The sequence below is a fragment of the Danio aesculapii genome, chromosome 5 (assembly GCF_903798145.1).
Source record: "Danio aesculapii chromosome 5, fDanAes4.1, whole genome shotgun sequence".
In the NCBI taxonomy this organism is placed as follows: Eukaryota; Metazoa; Chordata; class Actinopteri; order Cypriniformes; family Danionidae; genus Danio; species Danio aesculapii.
Genome location: NC_079439.1, coordinates 45,214,107 through 45,235,550, shown reverse-complemented (window position 1 = coordinate 45,235,550; position 21,444 = coordinate 45,214,107). Strand labels below are relative to the sequence as shown.

At 37.3% G+C, this 21,444-nt stretch overlaps 1 protein-coding gene across 2 annotated transcripts in view; it reads left to right on the top strand.

The window, feature by feature from the left end:
• fras1 (Fraser extracellular matrix complex subunit 1) overlaps window positions 1-21,444 on the top strand; it is a 252,169-nt gene that overhangs the window by 187,355 nt on the left and 43,370 nt on the right. The window contains exons 33-47 of one of the 2 annotated variants that reach the window (XM_056458292.1): window positions 319-433; window positions 2,603-2,740; window positions 3,297-3,329; window positions 6,137-6,268; window positions 9,120-9,248; window positions 9,483-9,730; window positions 9,825-9,976; window positions 11,726-11,888; window positions 11,980-12,112; window positions 12,938-13,119; window positions 13,778-13,934; window positions 14,756-15,019; window positions 16,663-16,851; window positions 16,959-17,078; window positions 17,186-17,365. In XM_056458292.1, the coding sequence (XP_056314267.1) occupies window positions 319-433; window positions 2,603-2,740; window positions 3,297-3,329; window positions 6,137-6,268; window positions 9,120-9,248; window positions 9,483-9,730; window positions 9,825-9,976; window positions 11,726-11,888; window positions 11,980-12,112; window positions 12,938-13,119; window positions 13,778-13,934; window positions 14,756-15,019; window positions 16,663-16,851; window positions 16,959-17,078; window positions 17,186-17,365 (2,335 nt within the window). The remainder of the gene's footprint in view (window positions 1-318; window positions 434-2,602; window positions 2,741-3,296; window positions 3,330-6,136; window positions 6,269-9,119; window positions 9,249-9,482; window positions 9,731-9,824; window positions 9,977-11,725; window positions 11,889-11,979; window positions 12,113-12,937; window positions 13,120-13,777; window positions 13,935-14,755; window positions 15,020-16,662; window positions 16,852-16,958; window positions 17,079-17,185; window positions 17,366-21,444) is intronic. The other variant, XM_056458293.1, reaches the window with a different exon arrangement.

Genomic DNA, 21,444 nt, shown 5'->3' with positions numbered 1-21,444 from the left:
ATTTCCATACATCACTGTCTTCATTAATGTAGATGTTTTTGGCTTTCTTTCTCTGTACTGGTTTTATCAGGATGCAAATTCAAATAACGTCAAGGGTATGACCTACAGTAGGTATTATAATGTTTAAGTGGCTTATGGGGACATGTCTGGTGTCCTCATAATTCAAAACGCTTCAAAATCATAATTAACAGGGTCATTTGACATTCAACATATCTGTGAAGGTTGCGTTTAGACCTTGGGTTTTTACAGTATAAAATACATTATGCCTGTGGATTATGCCTCATAAAAACCAACGTGTGTTTGTATGTGTGTGTGTAGGCGCTGGAAGATCGCGTGACTGTGATCTCTCCATCTGCTCTCTCCTTCACTGACTCTGAGACGCCCAGCGACAAGCTTGTCTACAACATCACCAAAGCGCTCACCTCAGGCCACGGTAACTAAACCTCCATTATTGTCATAGGGGTGAGGGGAAGGACACTCACAGGTATAATAGAAGCCTGATAGTTTTGTTTTCTTCTCCTGCTTGTACCATTATATAGAGAGTATGGGATTTCAAAGGTGAAACTTGCTGAGACTCTAATGGAGGGATGCATTTCATGTCTAGGAAAATTGTGAGAAGCTTCATATGCGGTTCTTTATGTTTCATATATTCTTTCATGCATTCATTTTTTTATCTGGGTTAAATAACAATGTTCATAAACTTGAGTTAAACTCATGGTAAAAAAGAACCAATTGGCTCAATTGGGCGAACCCATTAAGGCTTGTGGAAAAGAGGGGTTAGTTAAAAAATTGTAACAATTAATTATTGTAAATAATTTATTGGGAATTATAATTATAATAATAATGAGAATGATTATTAATGAGAAATTAAGTAATTAATTGATGAGAAATGAGAAATTAAGTAATTATTATTATGTCAAATGCGAAAAACATAAATAATACAAAAAGTAGCTTTAAGAGAAATCTTCTGATTCAACATAGTTTATTATAATCTTACCTTTAACTAGAGTGGTCATGATCTTTTATTATTGTTTTTTACTGAAGTTTATTAATTTAATAATTCATTTATTTATCCATTAACCATTTATTACAGCTCTTAATAATAAGATATATATGGATATAATGGAATAATAAAAGTTTATTCCATTCTTAAGAATATTTTAATGTTCTACAAAATGAATTAATGTGAAAAAATATTTTTTTATTTAATTAATCATCTAAATAAGAAAATACTCACAAATGTTAAATGAGTAAATCATTGACTTGCTTATAATAACTATTATAATATATTATTATCATGGTCTAAAGAGCTTATTCTCTTAAGGAGTTATGGGTGTGTTTTGAGCATAACGCGCATTAAACCAATCAGAGTCTCATCTCCCTTTCCCTTTAAGAGTCAGTTGCGTCGCGCCATGGCGCATTTGCTATTTACATGGCAGACTTTGTGAGTGTAAAAACTGAATGGAAACACTGAACGCTTCACTAGCGAGAAAATAGTTTAAGAAACCATCAGCAGCACGAGGATAAAGAACGAATCTCCTCCATTCGGCCTTTTTACTTTATCTTTACTTTACTTATACTCTTTACTCCTTTACTTTTGTAGAGTCAGGAAATGGTGAAAACTCACTCCACTGAAGACATCCATTAGCCTACATATTAAATTTTAGATTTTAGAATTTAAGATTTTTTTCTAAACTATTTCTAACTTCAGTTCTATTTCCAGCAAATGAATAAATGAACAATAATAATATTGTTATATACAAACACACGTCCTATTCTTATGCTCCATACGGTGATGCATATGCCTCCAAAATCTGACAGATGGACAAATCTAAACTTGTTTTTATTAAAACAACTATAAATATGCATATAATAAATAATACTACTAATAATATTAACATTATACAAATGAAAATTGTCATGAATAAACTGAAAAAAGACCCCCGGACATGAAGAAGGAATGGAGGTAGTGTTTTTTTTTATATATATCTATGATGTAAATAATCACTTTTGTAACGTTTTAATCCTTTATTTCTTTATTTTTTCATATGTAAAGATATTTGTGTATTGCTGTACATCCCGTATGTATTAAGCATTTGGAGCCTATTGGCGCATAACTAACGCGATCCGCGCTGGACCTTAGCCCAGCTTTTACTTGGTCAATGATCCAGTCTATTTCAGTTCATCAAAATAGCTACATGCCAACGATGCACATTAACACAATTGCTTTATAGACTAGCACACCCAAGAGTCCACAAAGAAGCGCAAATGGATTTGCTATGTAGCAAAACCGTTTAGAGTTGTGTTGGTCTGACATTAGCAACAAAGCAACAAATCGCACCGAACACGTCTTGCGCCAGGTGTATGATAGGGCCCATAGTCATTATTATTATGTAAATCAGAGATGCACAGAATGCTCTGGCTTTAAAGGTAAAATGTGTGTGTGCAAAACTAAGCAGAAACTGATAATATTGTAAACTACTGTTGGAATTATTTACATTTTTTAACCTCATATTTATGTAACCCCATAGTAGGAGACCATTTAAAAGAGCATAAATAGGCACATTCAATTAAACATAATCATGTCACTAATCATTTTCAGGTGTGCTGGAGCACAAGGACAGACCTTACCATCATGTGCGTCTCTTCACCCAGGCTGATGTAGACAGTGGCAAAATTATCTACAGACCCCCACAGGCCCCATCTCACCTTCAGGAGCTTTATCAATACTCATTTACAGGTTAGTCTTTGCTTCACTACATAATCCATGTTTCTTGAGCACCAAATCAGCAGATCAGAATGATTTCTGAATGTACATTGAAGACATAATAATATGTTTGCATTTGAAATTTAAACAATATTTCACATTATCACTCAATTCACTGCATTTTTGATGCAATGAATGGAGCCTTGGTGTGCATAAGAGACTTGTAAAAAAATTTATTAATGAATAAAAAAACAAATACACAATAAATAGGAAAATGCAGCCATTTAAATGTATTTATATTTTTATTCTATCAAAAAATGTGATTCCTCAAACATCTTTGCTGTTCTGTGTAATGAATGTAAACAATAGTAGCGCACAATCATGATGAGTACACATTGTGTGGGAAGGTAAGTAGCAAATATGCCAGCTCACTGTTGATTTAGTACTAGTCTGATCTTTTTTCAGAGCAGTTATTGTTAGCGATACAACTGTTTATATATGAACTAATCTCTCACTCTGCTCGCTAATTATCACGACTTGTCAGCAGCCGATTGTGAAAGTAACCACCAACACTATTTCATTCCTGCAGGTCTGCCAGAATCAGTGAGCGTCCATTTCACAGGTATATAATCACTTTTGGCCTCCGTAACCCCCTGCGACTATCCTTTCTTTCCCTCTCCTTCCCACACTTCCAGCAAACCAAGAATTCATTTCTTCCTCTGAAACTCCATAGACAGATTCCTCTGTGACTCTGATCCTGCATTCCCTGGTGTGTTGCCGTTATTTATTTATGGGACCTTCTCTCCTCTAAGAGGGAGTATAATTCCCTCTCTCTTTCTGATGTCCATCCATACGCTTTATTCCGCCTGACAGCAGGATACGATTGTGCATCCATCTTCTTCTCGCGGTGCCCATGAATCAGAGCTGTGACTGCTTGTATGCCCTTCTGTGTCTGCATGGAAACAGGGCACTGCAGGGCAGAGAAACTGCTTTTAGTGATGTTAGAAATAGATGAAGAACAGCCACGTCAGGAGTCTTTTTTTTTCTTACTTATGTATACATGCGTTCTCACCTGAAGGAAAGCAACACACACACTGTCATAAAACATTGAGACTCTTGACTCACCCGCTGATAAATATTATTCTGTTTACATTTCATTATTTTTTCATTGTTCTGACAGCATCAAGGTTTTTTGTTTTATTACCATCAGATTTATATAAATTGTGGCTTTGGTGCTGTAAAAAACTTTCATAATTGCAAAAAGTCATAATTACACATTTTTGTTAGTACTGTGGAATGATGATAATTCATATGAGTTATCTTTTTATGACAGTGGTGTGAAATATCAAATCATCACTGTTCTGTTGCAGTAGAACAAAAAAAGATTTCCATTTCCTCTTTTGGGAAAAGTAAAAGCACTCTGCAGTTGTTTTGACACTCAAACCATGTTTTTTTTTAGTCGGATGCACACAAGAATCACATTAAAAAACAACAGTAAAAGCAAGGTGGATAAAAATAAATATATATTGCCATGCAAAGATGCAATATAGGCTAAACCATTCACTATTTAAAATGATGAAATAACAATTTTCATTCATGTAATGTCATTGTGAATTGAAATCAGTGAACAACAATTAATTTCTAATGTAAACTTTAACCTTTACAAATGCAAGGTTACAAAAATTACAAACGCATAACAGGGTGAGAATGTGGTAAGATCTAAAAAAGTGGTAAAAAATCAAGTGGCTGTGAGGGCTTTTCTTTTTTTCTGAATCGCTTTTGAAAACACTATCGGTTTGGTTTTGGGAGGACAGTGGGTGGAAGGATCGACAGTCAGTTGGTCAGTCAGTCAACAGCGGCCTCTGGTGGATTTACGTGAGACGAGCAGGTGTGAATGGCACTCGCAAGAGAAATTTGAGTTCTCAAAAAGCATACGCAGCGGCCTCTGGTGATTCACGAAAACAAAATCTGCAAAAAAAAACATACCTCCTGGGACGTATTTGTGATCTCTAGAAATGTATACAGGGGTACATATCCATATTGAGCCTGGGTTGCCAAAAACAGTGTGATCACATTTTGTGTTATCATCTGAATTCAATACAATCAATACAGAATTTATTTTGATTTTGCCTCCAGTTTATCATGGGTCTTTTTGTCCAAAATATATTGCCAAAAATATCGGGAACTCACAAACGCATTTAAGTCCATAAACAAAGGGGCACGGTTGTGTTTTCAACATGGTTTTAGACGCATATGAGAATATAAAGAGTTAACCAGATACAGTACAAGCCACTTGAAGCGGTTACAAGTAACAAAACACAATTAAATACATAATTTGCAAGCTAGAGAAAACAGAGAAGCAACCATTTTAATCGCACTTGAGTTACTTACACTTGATCCATGAACTGTGTACTGTAAAGTTCCTGTCAAGCTCTAACAACGTCCCATACATCAATAATCTTTTCTGATCCTTTCTTTAACAAATGGCTGATGAATCCCCTGTTGTAAGTGTGTAGATTGCTGAAGCACTCATCAGAAGAATGACAGGAACACAGCACAAGTCTGGGGCTATAATGCTGGGGTATTGTTGCAAAAATAAACTTGAACCACTAACTCTTCACAGCCTCATCTCTGGGTAGGGAAAATAACCCTAACTTTCCCTCACACTTCAGAGCACAGCGTCTTTGCCACATGATTTAACTGGGATCTGCTACAGTGTTTGTCTTCCTCTTCTTCGTTCTATAGTGTTTGTGGGCGTGGCCGGGGGTTTCATTTTTCCCAGGTCTGCGTGCGCAACAAATGGGCGTGGCTTGAGTTCCTTATTGACGTCACACCGACATGGCTAAAGACTCGTTAGAGCACCAATTCATTCGAACCGCTCTAAGTTGACTCTTTTATAGATGAATCAATAGTTTTAAACATGGTGCACTTTCAGGTTTAAGCCTTAACTGGATATTTCACTTAATTTAGAGCTGTTTTACACATTACATGGAAGGTAATTTTCAAAAACACATAATAGGGGCTTTAATACTTAAAAACAGAGGCTTGGTTATTAATTTTCAGTTATAGCAATAATCGAGACACTGTAAATATTCACGTACAGATTTACAACTTTTTTTTCAAGCTCTAAAAGTGTCTAAAAAACTGATGAAACATTTAGTGATCACATTAAATAAAAAGAGCATTATTAAGACTGTTAAATAAGAATCCCAAGTTGCACTGTAGTTCACATCTTATGTTCAGTGTCTGGAATTTGAGATTCTTTTTATGGACTTCATTTCCTTTCACTCTTTCCATTTGTCTGATTCATCCTTGCTGCGTTTATTCATCTGCACTGTATTGAGCTAAAATGCAGAAGACAGAACTGGCCTGAAGGTTAACAGTGTTCTTGTGCATGTGTGACTGACTCTGACTCATTCTCTTCTGCAGTGTCTGATGGAGAACACACCACCCCAGAGATGGACTTTGCCATTCTGCTGTTGGTCAATCATCAGCAGCCACCAGTCTTTCAGATCCTGGACCCAGTGCTGGAGGTCAGCCTCGGCGGCAGGGCACCAGTGGGTGAGGACATGTGTATTGGCTTAAGTGCTACAAAGTAATTAGAGTGAATGAATAAGTATTTTAAAGGTTCACTCAGTATGTTATATTTTCCCCTCATTAAAAAGTTTTACACCTCATTAAAAAGTTTTGCCCATAAAGAAACTAATAGTTCCTTTGAGAAATGTTTCAAATCATGTTCACTCGTGATTAAGACTCCAGGCCTGTCGGTAGCTTATTAAAAGCTGTTTTGTATTACATGTATAATCAGGTGTGGTTAATCTGCTTACAACACAGGCACAAAACGGGTAAAGACATTTTTGGGGGCATTTAATAATGCTAGAAAAAGTAGTAAATTAACTACTGCAAAGTTTACTAGTACTCTGCTAGTATTAATTGAATAAATGAATTTAACATACACTCACCGGCCACTTCATTAGGTACACCTTACTAGTACCGGGTTGGACCCCCTTTTGCTCTCAAGGTGGTATAGATTCAACAAGGTACTGGAAATATTCCTCAGAGATTTGGGTCTATATTTACATGAAAGCATCATGCAGTTGCTGCGGACTTGTCGTGTGAATCTCCCGTTCCACCACGTCTCATAGGTGCTCAATTGGATTGAGCTCTGGTGACTGTGGAGGCCATTTGAGTACAGTGAACTCATTGTCATGTTCAAGAAACCAGTCTGAGATGATTCACGCTTTATGACATGGCACATTATCCTGCTGGAAGTAGCCATCAGAAGATGGGTACACTGCGGTCATAACAATACTCTGTGGCATTGACACGATGCATAATTGGTACTAATGGGCAAAAAGTGTTCCAAGAAAATATCTCCCACACCATTCCACCACCACCACCAGCCTGAACCGTTGATACAAGGCTGGATGGATCTATTCTTTCATGTTGTTGATTCCAAATTCTGACCCTACCATCTGAATGTTGCATCAGAAATCGAGACCCATCAGACCAGGAAAAATGTTTCCAATCTTCTATTGTCCAATTTTGGTGAGGCTGTGCAAATTATAGCCTCAGTTTCCTGTTCTTAGCTGACAGGAGGGGCACCCGGTGTGGTCTTCTGCTGCTGTAGCCCATCTGCCTCAAGGTTCGAATTCAGAGATGCTCTTCTGCATACCTCGGTTGTAACGGGGGGGTTTTTTGAGGAACTGTTGCCTTTCTATCAGCTCGAACCAGTCTGGCCATTCTCCTCTGACCTCTGACATAAACGAGACATTTGCGCCCACAGAACTGCCGCTCACTTTAAACCTTAGAGATGGTTATGCATGAAAATCCCAGTAGATCAGCAGTTTCTGAAATACTCAGACCAGCCCGCCTGTCTGTGCACCAATAGTCATGCCATGTTCAAAGTCCCTTAAATCACCTTTCTTCCCCATTCTGATGCTCGGTTTGAACTGCAGCAGATCATCTTGACCATGTCTACATGCCTACAAGCATTGAGTTGCTGCCATGTGAATGGCTGGCTAGAAATTTGCATCAACGTGCAGTTGGACAGGTGTACCTAATAAAGTGGCCAGTGATTGTATTTAATCTCAGAATTGCAGTATACCAACCTTTAAATCAAGACCAACCTTAGGTCTATGCTCCAAGACACTTAAAGGTAGATTAAAGGTTTTTAACCAAATGGAAGTTTACTGTAAAGAAAAGGTATTGTGCTTTTTGATTAGTTTTTATGCATAAAAATGTTTTTAATTAAATGTTTTTAACATCAAAAATTACTATAAAATTAATGCCAAATGTCTAGCGAAGTTCCAAATTTAAAGTTGATGATATCGTTTGATATATATTGTTTAGGAATATAATTAAAATGTGGGGCATCATGGTGTTTCCCCCACAAGTCCAAAGACATGCGCTATAGGTGAATTGGGTAAGCTAAATTGTCCGTAGTCTATGTGTGTGAATGGGTGTGTGTGGATGTTTCTCAGTGATGGGTTGCAGCTAGGGAGGGCATCCGCTGTGTAAAACGTGCTGAATAAGTTGGCGGTTTATTCTGCTGTGGCGACCCCAGATTAATAAAGGGACTAAGCCGAAAAGAAAATAAATGAATAATTAAAATGGAAAACTTTTTAGTTACATTATCATTTCACAAATCAATCCATTTCAGTCACAATATCACTTTATCACACAGTAGACACTGTGAGGAAACCAATTAAGAAACTACAATAAAGAAACCAATAGATTATTAAAATAGAATGTAATATGAATGTTGACGCAATTTAATCATGCCTCAGTGTGCGCTGTTTTCTGTTTTAATTTTGTTTATGAAAGTCCTGTAAAATAAATCAGCATAAACTCTATTCTAACTGCATGAAAATATTTGGCTAAATTAATATATTAACAAATATATTAATTTCAACAAAGCTACCATCAGTAAGGATGTTTCATCCAACATGCCTGACGTGTTTTCTCAAAGACATTCTCCCAAATCTAAACTTTTTACCCATAATTACAACTTTATGGTGGCATTTGTGTGCTTTAGCTCATAAATAATCTCTGCCTGACATATAAAGTATTTAAAGCCTCATAAATCTATGAAGGACATGAAGTGACAACAGTCATGGCCACCATATTGAAGGGTCAAAGGGTCCAAATTGAAGTGCTCAAATCTGGCCACTTCTTGAGGCCATTCAGATTGAAGGATTTCAAAAGGGTATAAGTAATGGATGCTTTTCACTCCCAGGACTCAGTACGCATGTTTAATTTGTAATGTGCCTTCCAAGAAACAGTTTTATTTTGGTCCCCTGCAACCTTTGAAGTTCCCACTTTGAAGCATAAACCATTTGAAGGGATTAGGGAATAGGGATGAGGTCTTCAGAATAGAGCACAGTTACGGACTTGTCGCTATGTTGTGTAGGTGTGCAACAGTTGGCGGTAACAGATTCAGACACGGCCCCCGAAGAGCTGGAGTTTGAGGTGGTGGAGGGACCACTACATGGGACGCTCTTGAAAGTGGACCTTGGATCCCAGGTCCAGATGGTCAATGGTAAATGCAACATTTTTTTTCTTCTTTATCATACTTTATATTAGGTTTCTTTTTTTTGGGTAGATATAAATCTTTGTTACATGATTTACGATATTTTAGCTGCTAAGGTACTTGCTCTATACACTCTGCACTCTCGAAAAAGAGATAACAAATCTCAAGACGTTTTCCTGGTAAAATATTAATAATAATAATAATAATATAAAAAAATAATTATCAAACTGTTTTCCACCTCAGGTGACACCTTTACCTCCAGTGACGTCACCAGAAACATCCTGCAGTATGAACATGCCGGGCTCAACACTGAAGAGGACACCATGACCTTCTCAGTGACGGACGGGATCTCTATGACCTCCATCGCGGTGCAAGTTTTGGTGTCAGAGGTCAAAGGTGATGCACCCAAGCGTGATCCAAAGGCTTTTCTTTCCATGGAAGTTGCAGAAAAGAGCAGCAGCATCATTAGACGTTCACATTTAGCTTATATGGTGAGGAAATACATGTTTTGACAGCAACACAAAATAATGGGAAATACTGGTTATTTCCAATATGCTTAAAGGCATTTTTTTCATTGTGTTTTAGGATGATGCATCTCCAGATGAGAGGATTTTTGTGCAGTTAGTTTCTGTGCCAATGTATGGGATCCTCACGAAAAACAAAGCTGGAGCAGACTATGAGGAGCTTAGTGAATATTCTTCCTTTACAATGGAGGACATTAACAACCACAAAATCAGGTATTTAGTGCCCCCGTGTCAGCAAGTTTGGCCTGTCCTCAACCTCCTCCTAAATTTGTAATTGCAGAATAATGTTAGAGTGAAAACTGCAGTTTTACTAAAGCTGCATGAAGTTTGTACTTAACTAGACTAAACAAACAAGCGGTTTGGGAAATGTTTTATCTTTTCTTTTTGCACACATTAACAAACTGCACAGAGGCGCAAACTGTGACTCGTTTGTCTTGAGAGATCTTGGTGGGGGAAAAACAGCAAACAAGATCAAGTCTATTAAAAATTAAGAAAATTTTAAATACTGCATGTAGAAAATAATACTAATATATTTCTATTTACATCTGACCCAACTTTAATAACTGTAATAAACTTGCTAGATTTATAAGGAAAATCCTAAAGAACAAGCCCACAGATGCTTAGAATAAGTGGAAATGGCAACACTACAGATGCTCAAAAACGCGACACATTTGTTGTGAGTTTTTCTGTTGTATTATTAAATTGGTGTATACTAAAATTCACAATTTTTGTATACATGTGTTAAACACACTGAAATATTTAGAGAATTTACTGGCCGGTGTTAAATGTATCAGCCTTTCCTAAAGCATTGAAAGTTTATATAATTCCTTACATTTATATAGCACTTTTCTGGACACTCTCGCTTTTACACATTGTTTGGGGAATCTCCTCATTCACCACCAGTGTGCAGCCATATTGCGCCAGACCATAAACCACATGCCAGCTAATTGGTGGAGAGGAGGCAAAATGATGAAGCCAATTATAATATGGAGATGATAGGGAGGCCATGATGGATAGAGGCCTTTGGGCAAATTTGGCCAGGATGCCGGGGTTAAACCCCTACTCTTTCTTGAAGGACATCCTGGAATTTTTAACAACTACAGTGAGTCAGGACACTCTGTTTAACATCTCATCTGAAAGACAGCAGTCAATAGAGTCAATATACTGGGGTGTTAGGACCCACACAGACTGCAGGTTGAGCACCCCCTGCTGGTCTCACTAACACCACTTCCAGCAGCAACCTAGCTTTCCCATGTGGTCTCCCATTCAGGTACTGACCAGGCACAGCCCTGCTTAGCTTCAGTGGGTCATCATGGGAGAGTTGCAAAGAGCTAGCTGCTGATGGTTTGCTAATTAATGATTGATTTTAAAATCAACCCCTCTTGTAACTGTGGTCTAAAACCACCACTGACATGCAGCCAATGATATTGTAATGTTTTGTTCTAGGTTTAGTTCAGTTGTTAGCAGCTCTGTTGAATTCATGCATTTTACTAGAATTGAACTTGAAATATAATGTTCTTTCACTTTTACAACAAGAATGCTGGATATTCATGTTGTTGTGAATATGTGATTCTTGTTAATGTATTTTTCAGATCATTACACTATTAATGTGTCATTCTAGTCCAGCTTATGTTAATATTAGACTCCCTAAATGAGGCGTGTAAAATGTTTGGCAAGCTGTAATGCTTGGGAAAGCTCAACATGCATTACAACACAAGCTTCCTTAATTGCTTTAAATTGTCGAGACCCACTGAGAATTTATTAAATATAAAACAACTCTCTCAGGCGATCACGTCTTGGCCCATATTTGACTGCTATCCTCCAGAGGGTTGCTTTTGAAGCAGATGGAATACTTTCTGCAATTTTATGAAACATTTTAGTGTCCCAGCTCACTTTCTTTTAGCCTTTGCAAAAGAAGATGGAAAATATTGTGATATCTTGTTTCTCTCTCTCTTCAAATAGGTATGTTACGTCCTTTGAAACGGGGAATCAGCCTGTAACTGACATTTTCCACTTTGTCGTCTATGATGGTGATAACAATCGTCTGGAGAACCAGATGTTTACCATCACTATCACCTCTACCCAGAGGCAGCCACCTGCTGTCAGCGTCCGCAGTGGCATTAAAGTGAGCACAGTCCTAAATTCACTATTGAACTTGTTTTAAATGTCGCTTTTTCCTGGGTTTCTGAACTTTTTATTGCATTTTCTATGGACAGGTTCAGGAAGGAGGTAGAGTCCAGCTCTCAACCAATCACATTATTGCATCTGACCCAGACACTCCCAGAAAGGACCTGCTGGTTTGGCTGATCAGACCACCCAAGTTTGGCTTCATTGAGAACACAAAGCAAGGTGAATCACTCAGCTGTCTCTGCATTATATGCTAGCTTCCATTTCTCAGTGACTAAGGGCAGATGTTTTTGTTTGCTAACGGTGTAGTTTTATTCATGAGCAGAGCACTCGTTTACTGTGATAAAGAGTTGTAGATGTGCGAAATTCAGATTGAAGCAGCCTTCCTGTTTGAGTGGGAAGATGAAAGGAGAAACAGATCATGGAGGAAGAAAAACACCCAACGACAGTTGTACAAAATTTAGCTTTTCCATCCAAGACACATATGCAAACTCTGATGTCTGCTTTTGATGTTTCTACTTTAAGAACACACACAATTTATTGATATGTTTTGAGTTTTGTTTTGTTCCTTAAAGCCATTTATTCATAAATATTATCTTGTTGTTGTCTTCCAGCTGACAGTCGCTCTTATGTTTTGTCTAGAAAGATGCTTGGTTGTTGTCGATTTCTAAGATCAGTTCTTGTTTGAATATTAGGCACAGAAAAGTTGTTCCCAGTAAAACGTAGCCTTTCGAACTATGAAATTAAAGGGATAGTTCAACTAAAAACAGTTATTTACTCACCCTCAGGTGGTTCCAAAGTTTTATATTTATTATTTGAATATTTAGGGAACTGGTAACCACTGACATGTACAGTATAAAAAATAAATTCTACAGGTATAGAAGTCAATGACTTCAGTTTACAAAAATTCTCAAAATATCTCCTTTTGAATTTAACAGAAGAAACAAGTCAGGGGGAGAGTAAATGACAGAATAATTTTTTAGGTAAACCATCTCTCTTAAATTTTTAAAAGTTTTTTAACACATTGATTTCTGTTGTGTCCTGCAGTGGTTGGTGGATCTCGCTTGATCAGCCCTGACGTCCCCTTCACTATCGAAGACCTAACTTCAGACCATATCTTCTATGTCCAAAACATCCGCCAAGCCAACATCCGACAGGATGTCTTCAGCTTTTATATCAGTGATGGATCAAGTCAAACCGAGGCTTTTGATGTCACAATAGATATTCAGGTATTACATTTAGCCCATGATATACAGTTTGGTTTGTGTAATTAGTGAACAGCTAACATGCATTTGAAAGAATGGGATTAGAGGCAGTCAACATATGCAGTATGATTTTTTGTCCTTGCCCTTTGCTATTAAACATGTATATTTTCTTGTCAACGCTGGTGTCTGTTTTCAGTTAACTAGCCATTTGCCAATATTTCTTTTCTTTTTTTTGTAAGAATGGCTTTGTTCAATTTGTTGACTTCATGAAAAAACTCATCAGTGCATATATGATAAGAAATATTGGTCTGTGCTACACACGTACTATGTTCATGACAACATTAACACTGCTCCCATATTGTAGAATATGCCTGGGATATCTAAATCTGCAGAGATAAAATGCCTGAACCATCTAATCAAAGTTTTATATTCACTAGAAACATCTAGTCAGATGTTTTGGCATTCAAATCAGCCTTCCATGAGCACATTTCAAGAGTGCCATATCCAAGAAATCATATTGAGGGTCTATTTGGATGTTACTTGCAGGAAGGTTTTTAAAATCAGTTAATGGTTAAAGCCTTGTTAAAGCTTGTCTGCGTCATGTCCCCATTCCCCCTCTTTGCGGTCTCTCTTTCCTGACTTCTTATACTTATCTCTATATGTTTTGAAATTTTTTTTATAGCACACCAAAGAGGACCTAGTCCCAATTATCTCCGTAAATAGCATCCACGTGGAGGAGAACTCTGGTGTGGTCATCACCAACTCCTCCCTTAATGTGCTGGACCGGGACACACCAGAGAATGAGCTTCTGCTCACCATCATCAAGAAGCCTTCATACGGTCAGTGCCTCATTTTCTCTGTATTCCCCTTCATATGCCCCCACTCCATTCCCCAGTCTGTCACTCATTCATGGCCAGCCTTCAGCAAACATCCATTATTTGCCACATTACCGCTCTGTCCGGTACCTGTGCGGCTGATTGATGTTCTTGTCATTGTGCCTCTGCCGCTGACTGGGGAGCCGGTGGAAAGGCCGCGACCCACAAGGCTTCATTGGTTAAACTTTTATGGATGGATGTCAAGGTGTTCACAGTGGTTTTATTGGGAGTCGCAAGTGAGAAATGGAGCTGACAAAACTGAAATACAGTCCCCGTGTCAGAGTGTTATGACAGCAGTGCAGGCAGCACGAAAAATCACAGAGTGAACATTAGAGTTCAAGTGCACATTAATTTGAAAATGTGAAGCTAAATGTTGTGTGTTTATATTATATATGTGTTCGATGAGGGAAAAAATATATTATGGATCGAGATTCGAGCATTAAAGTTTGCCCAAAAATGAAAATGTATTCTCTATTTGCTCACTCTCAATTGGTTCCAAACCTGCTGCTGAACACTAAAGATATTTTAAAGAAAGCTGAAAACCTGTAATTGACTTACATTCTTACATGGTAGAATAAATATATATGTCAATTCATATGTCAATAAGTCAATTCAGATTTCCAGCTTTCTTCAAAATATTTTATTTTGTGTTTGACAGAAGATAGAAACTCTTAAAAGTTTAAAGCAAGTAAAAGTTGAGCAAATGATGACAGGTTTTTCATTTTTAAATGAACCAGCTATCCGTTTAATGTCATTTGTGATGTTTTCGGTGTGTGACTCCACAGGGAAGATACGCAGAAGGCAGTTTTACTCAGAACCTTTAGAGAATGGCAGGATTCTTCAGCAGGGATCCACCTTCACCTACCAGGACATTCTGGATGAGCTGCTGGTCTACACTCCAGACGGACGTGGCTCTGGGACTGATGAGATCCAGTTTTCAGTAACAGACGGCATATACACGGAGACGGGCCGTCTGGAGTTCAGTATGGATATTAGGAGGAGAGAAGGCCCTAGAGTTACAATCAACAGAGGACTGCAGCTCGCAGCAGGTTAGGAGACAGTTACATTAGCTTGGCATCTGCTTACTGATTGATTGTGTGCTTACTTTAAAGGAAAAGTTGAAACAAAGATAAAAAAATTGCTTAATTTACTCACCCTCAGGCCATACCAGAAATCATTGACTTTGGCGATTCAAAAACTGCAAATCAGTATAAAAAAAAAGTCTGTTACTTTTGTCAAGCATGTCTTCATCTTTCATGTTTATTTCTATAGCACTTTACAATGTAGATTGTGTCAAAACAGCTTAACATAGAAGATTATAGTAAATTCAGTTCAGTGTAGTTTAATTTTCACCGCTGAAAGTCCAAACACTGAAGAGCAAATCCATGGATGCACAGCTCCACAAGTTCCGATCCATGCAAGCCAGTGGTGACAGCGACGAGGAACAAACTTCACTAATTGACTAAGGTGAAGGAAAAAAACTAGAGAGAAATCAGGCTCAGGCTGGAGAACACTGGATGTCCAGAAGCTGCAGGTGGGAAAGGTCACCGGCTGGTCTACAGGCTGGCTCACAGGATCAACGCGAAGACTCGTCTGTCACTAGGGTCTTTCAGGAATCAGTCTCATGCTCTCCACTCCTCCATGACCACCACAGCAGCTGCTCAGGATACGGCCTGGTCCAGGATTATGGAAACCTAGGGAATAATAAAAACAGACTAACATAAGCGCAAATGCCGTTCAAATTATAATGTCTTTAGGGAAGTGTTCCCGGCTCCAGTTGCCCTAAATAATGCAGACTAACAATCCTGTAGAGGATTTGTATTTCAAAAGCGTTTGTGTTTTATGTGTATGCTAATGCAAAGAGACTGGTCTTTAGTCTAGTTTTAAACTGACAGTGTGTCTGCTTCCCGAACTGTGCTAGGAACGCTGTTCCAGAGTTTAGGTGGCAAATGAGAAAGATCTACCGCCTACAGTTGATTTTGATATTCTGTGAATATCAAAGGAATGAGCAAGGTTTTAAAAATGTGAGCAAGCAAAAGTAATTATGAGCCATTGTTATGTGTAATATTATTTCTATTCTATTCTATTCTATTCTATTCTATTCTATTCTATTCTATTATATTCTATTCTATTCTATTATATTATATTATATTATGGTTGAATTTTTAAAACTTTTTTGCCAGTAGACCAGCATTGTTGTCACATTTTCTTTGGGTTTGTTGCAAAAACCTCTTATTTATAGAAAATGGCTATTAAAATATCCCCTCAAAAATGCTTTAAACAATGATAACACGTTTCAGCAGCAATAATAGAAAAACAGTTCACCCATTCATTATTAACTCACCCTCATTTCCTGAATTTTTAGTCTGTGGTGCACAAAAGGAGATAAAAAAAAGAAGCACATAAAAGTCCTCTGAAGCCATTATTACAGCTTTGTGGAAAAACCAGACCAAAATTATAACATTATGCAATAGTAATCTCTCTCTGCCAGACTTCTTAGTGAAAAGCGCCGCATGCTGAGAATCACTGCAGTAATCCAGTTCAGGCAGATCTCGCTTCACTATGATGCACCAATTGAAACATTTGATGTGAATAATTGAGGTTCATATCTAGATAGACTGAGCTGATGTTAATAAATAACTTAAATGCCCCTGTCATTCTTTTTCTCACCATTGTTCATTCCTCCTGGCAGGTTCTTCATCTAAGATCACGGAGCAGCATCTGAAAGGAACGGACATAGATTCAGATAACCTAAAGCTACGGTTCACCCTCACCAAAGACATAAATGTGGGCTCCCTGATGCTGAATACAGGCAAAAACAAGGCTCACGTATCTGTGAAAGGACCCGTCACCAGCTTCACCCAGGATGACATCAACAAAGGTTTTTTTTCTTCTTCTCTCCATTTTGAAGTCTCTCTCATACTCATCCATAGGGAATTTCTAAGCAGGGATGCATTGCCTCATGTGGTTTTGTGCCTTGTCTGTCAGGACATGTGGAATACATTCATGAAAAAGGAGAGAGCGGAGGAAGCTTCTCTTTTAAGTTCAACCTGGAAGATCCAGAGGGAAACAGAGTCATTGACCAGTCCTTCTTCATTAGCGTTCTGGGTGAGCTGAGAAGTTATTTTGGGACACTGAAAGTGAGTGTTCTGGAATGATGGAAGAAAGATATATTAATACATCACTGTCTCTTTTTATATCTCTCTCTTTCTCAGAGGACAGACTACCTCCCACAGTGGTGGTTAATAAGGGTTTAGTTTTGGATGAGAACTCTTTGAAGAAGATCACAACTCTGCAGCTCTCCTCTACTGATCAGGACAGTGAACCAGATGAACTCGTTTACCGAATCACCAAACAGCCCCAGCTTGGCCATCTAGAGCATTCTAACAAACCAGGTACACGAATCAGATAAATAAACTCCATACTTAGTATTTACGGTAACACTGTTAACTACGTTACTGAAAAAAATTATGGCATGTCCAAATTATGTCCTTCAGTGCAATGTGTTTTATACCATTTATTCCTGTTTTTTTTTGGTACCACAATTAATATATCTGAGATAAACAATTTAGTGTGTTAGTGAACTGTGCAAATAAATTCAAATGAATCACAAACATCTAAAATCAAAATGCTCAGGGGTAGCTTAAATAATTTGTTGGCGTTCTTTTGGTAAGGGGTTCATCAGAATAAACAGCAAAAATCAGTCCAAGGCCCTCAAAAAATGTGGAAAAAATATAACACATTTTCAGAGCTTGCAAACTGTTAGCAAAAAAAAAAGAGTGATTCTTCTTCACTTGAAAGATTGTAGGTCTTAGTCTAAACAGCTTATAAAAAAACATAGTTGAAGCGATAGTTCACCCAAAAAGTGTTTACAAACCTTTTAAGAATTTTATTTCTCAAAAGAACTCAAAAGAAATTATTTTGAAAAATGTTGAACCTGTGACTAGAAGCCAATAGTTACAGGTTTCCAACATTTTTCAAAATAATTTATTTTGTGTTCAACAGAAAAAAGAAACTCCAATAGTTTTTAAGAGTTTCCACTTAGATTTGCTTGGCGTATAAAGCAGGTTTTTCATGCTGTCCCGGGAGAGAACCCTGAGCTCGGAGATATTTGAGCCCAGGGCTCCCGCCCGGTCGATAAGCATATCAGGAGATCCGAGATCAGGTAGGTCTCGAGAGCTCTCCCTTTAGAAAAGGAAGGAAAAGGAGGATATGGGGTGGAAGGGGGGATTCTTCCAAAACGAAGATAGAGCAGTAGAGAGAAAATGATCCATTTATAGTAAACTAGGATCCCTCTGATTGGATTAATACTGATTACAGATGAGTGGCCAGACGTGCTCAATCATATCACATGCTCCTCTCGAAATTAGTTTATGAAACTTCACTTGTGGTAACTGAAAGAGTGAGAAAACTGTAAACCTTTTTTGATCTGGTTCTCAAAGGAGTACCTGTAGATGTTGCTTGGTTAATCGCATTGCCATATTCATATATAAAAGCCAAATTTTGATCTGCTGAATTTCTACTGCTCTTGAGCTTGTAGCTGGTGTGTGCATAAAACAAGCCCTGATTGTCACCATCTGAAGTAACATGGAAACCATGACCAGTGTTGGGGGTAATGCACATTATGCAGTACTATTATTACGTTATAGTATTATTAAAAATAAGTCATATTATTTAAGTTACTTTAAAAAAATGTAATGCGGGTTATTTCTTACCTTGCATAATTGGCTTTTTAAAAATATATTGTGGAATAAAAATTACCTTAGTCAGGCTGAATCACACACTAAATGAGAGAGCATGCTGTGAGGGAACACACAGTCGGCTCACACTCATAATTATCAAGTCTCTTTTTTCACAGCAGATAAGTCAGTGTACTGTTCTAGTAACTGAATAACTCGGGATGTTTTTTTAGTTCGGGTCAGAGGGGGTATCCGGTATGTTAAAAAGTAAGTAATTAAGTACTTACTGAAGACGCAAACTATTTAATGACAGCTTAGTTTAATTTAATAACCTGGTTCGACCGATTCACTTAGAAGATCTGGTTAAAACTAAGATTCATTCGCGAATCACCCGTCATCACTACAGACAGTAAGAAACAATGGCATGCCCAAGACTTTGCAATGGATTCTTGTTATTTTTAACTTATTGAAGAAAAGTAGATAGTCTTTAAGTGTAGATTATGTGTGAGTAAAACTCTTGACAACTGCAAGAAAAAAAGCATTACACCCGCATCCACCTCCAGCTAAGCAACAAATGATTGACATCAGTTCACGTTCTCCAGGTAAAACAATTAATTCGACTGAACTAAAAAAACAGGTTATTGCTTTTATTGTTGAGGAGATGTAGCCACTGTCTACTGTTGAACCGACTATGTTATGTAATATAGTAAGATTTTTTCCCTTTTGGGAAGCTATTTACACATTTGTTAAGGCCACGTGAAGCAATTTATTCAATGTATAAAGCTTAAAGATTTATTTTGATTAGGGGATTTTTTTTATTATCATACTGTTTATTTTCTTATTAAATATTTTAAAGGCTTAAAATCTGTTTTGCCCTGATATAAATTATTTCATGTTAGTACTCTTTAGTAGGTTAGTGGGCTTGAACCATATTTACCAACCAGGTACTGGTTAGTACTGTTAGTAGGCTTTATTGCAATCTTTATCTCAATGGACAGTGAATTTACTTAACTAATAACACAAAACGTACAAAAGTAGCAAACACATTACTTTACATGCTGTCATTAATGTGTATATACAGCATGAAGAGCTCTGGGCTCAGAAAGTTCTCAAAATATAATTCTATCCTACATTTTTAAAGCAAAATGAAGGTGTTATATAGATGGCTGTTAAATGCTGAGCTTCTCTATAAAAAAATGTGAAAAAACACCTGCAAGTTACGAAAGAGATCAAACCTCAGCCAGGTAAGGAAAGGTAACGCAAAAGTAACTCAAAAGTAATATGACACATTACTGTCCGTAAAAAGTAACTAAGAAACACAATTAGTTACTTTTTTGGGGAAGTAACTCAATATTGTAATGCACTACTTTCAAAAATAACTTTCCCCAACACTGACCACAGCATTGTATAGTTTACAACTTTACTTTTCCTTACTTACTTCTCCGAGCCACATTAATGGCAAAGTTGCATGAGCCTAATTACTTGTCATGCTATAGTCCCTTTTTACATTTACGGGTAACGTAAGGCGTCATAGCTGGGTAAACTTAGAGTGCAGGGAATATATATATATTTTTTTACAATCCTATTTGATGAAATAATAACACCATCGAGGAGTTTTTATTTTATTAAGACTTTCAGAAAAAGGAAAAAATTGTGTGAGACTGATGACGGCAGCCAGAGGAGAAAATTATAAAAAATTTACTCTTAGCCGCATAGACAGTGCATTAGAAACACCTTGTATAAGCGGTAATTCAATTTTTGTAATTTGACACAAAGATAATATAATACGTTAATAAACACATATAGATTTTCATACGTTTCTTAAAAATCTAAATATTAAAAACTTTCAAGGATTTAAGATTCTGATGACCGTTAAACGAGTCGTAACTTTTCTTGTAAAAAGGGTCCATTCAATTCACACACAAATTAATACAATTTTAGGCAAACTGAAATGCTGATACTTACAAAACAAACAGCAAAATAATAAACTCAAGTGCAATATTCTACATAGCTAACAACATACAATTGAAAACGTTTATAATAATTATCTTACCAGTGATCCATGGGGCCCAAAAGCTCTTCTTTAGCACCATATCAAGTCCACATTTTTTATTTTTGTTCTGTGTACCAGTTATGTGCACCCCTGAGTATATGGTAATCTCCACTGCCACTGACAAAGATTTACAATATGATTTTTATTCAAATATTTTACTTGTGTCTCAGGTATGCATGTCACTGGTTACACAGTTAAAATGATGTAGCCCCCTTAAGTAGTTTCAGTGCCGTTATGTACTTTTCATTTGCAGCTTATACTGTAGTTAGCCAATTTTTATAGCGTAACTAGGATACAGAGACCTTGTAGCTCTGCAGTCAGTGCTTTGAAAGCATGTCTGTAGTGTGTAGAGAGCCATTTGAGTTGATCCGTGGGGTATTTATAATGGTGGCAGATGACTTTACATTATTATTTAAAGGCAACTACTGTAGATGTGCTGTAAATGTCGGGCTGCCGGTCACTGGGGAAGTTTCACTCAAAATTACATATAGCCATAATTCCAAGACTCACAAATCTGTCATAAACTAGAAAACACCTACATGCACAAGCACAACATCATTGTTATTCTGTTCTCCATTGAAGATTTAATCTCTAGAGTGTTATGGATCATAATATATATTTATAATCTGCGGTTCTGGTGGATTTATTAAAGCTGGCCACAATTGCCAGGCAATGTTCATGACTTACAGAACTCATGGCAGAACTCATTAGTTGGGAACCAGCCTATAGATCTCTATCAAGG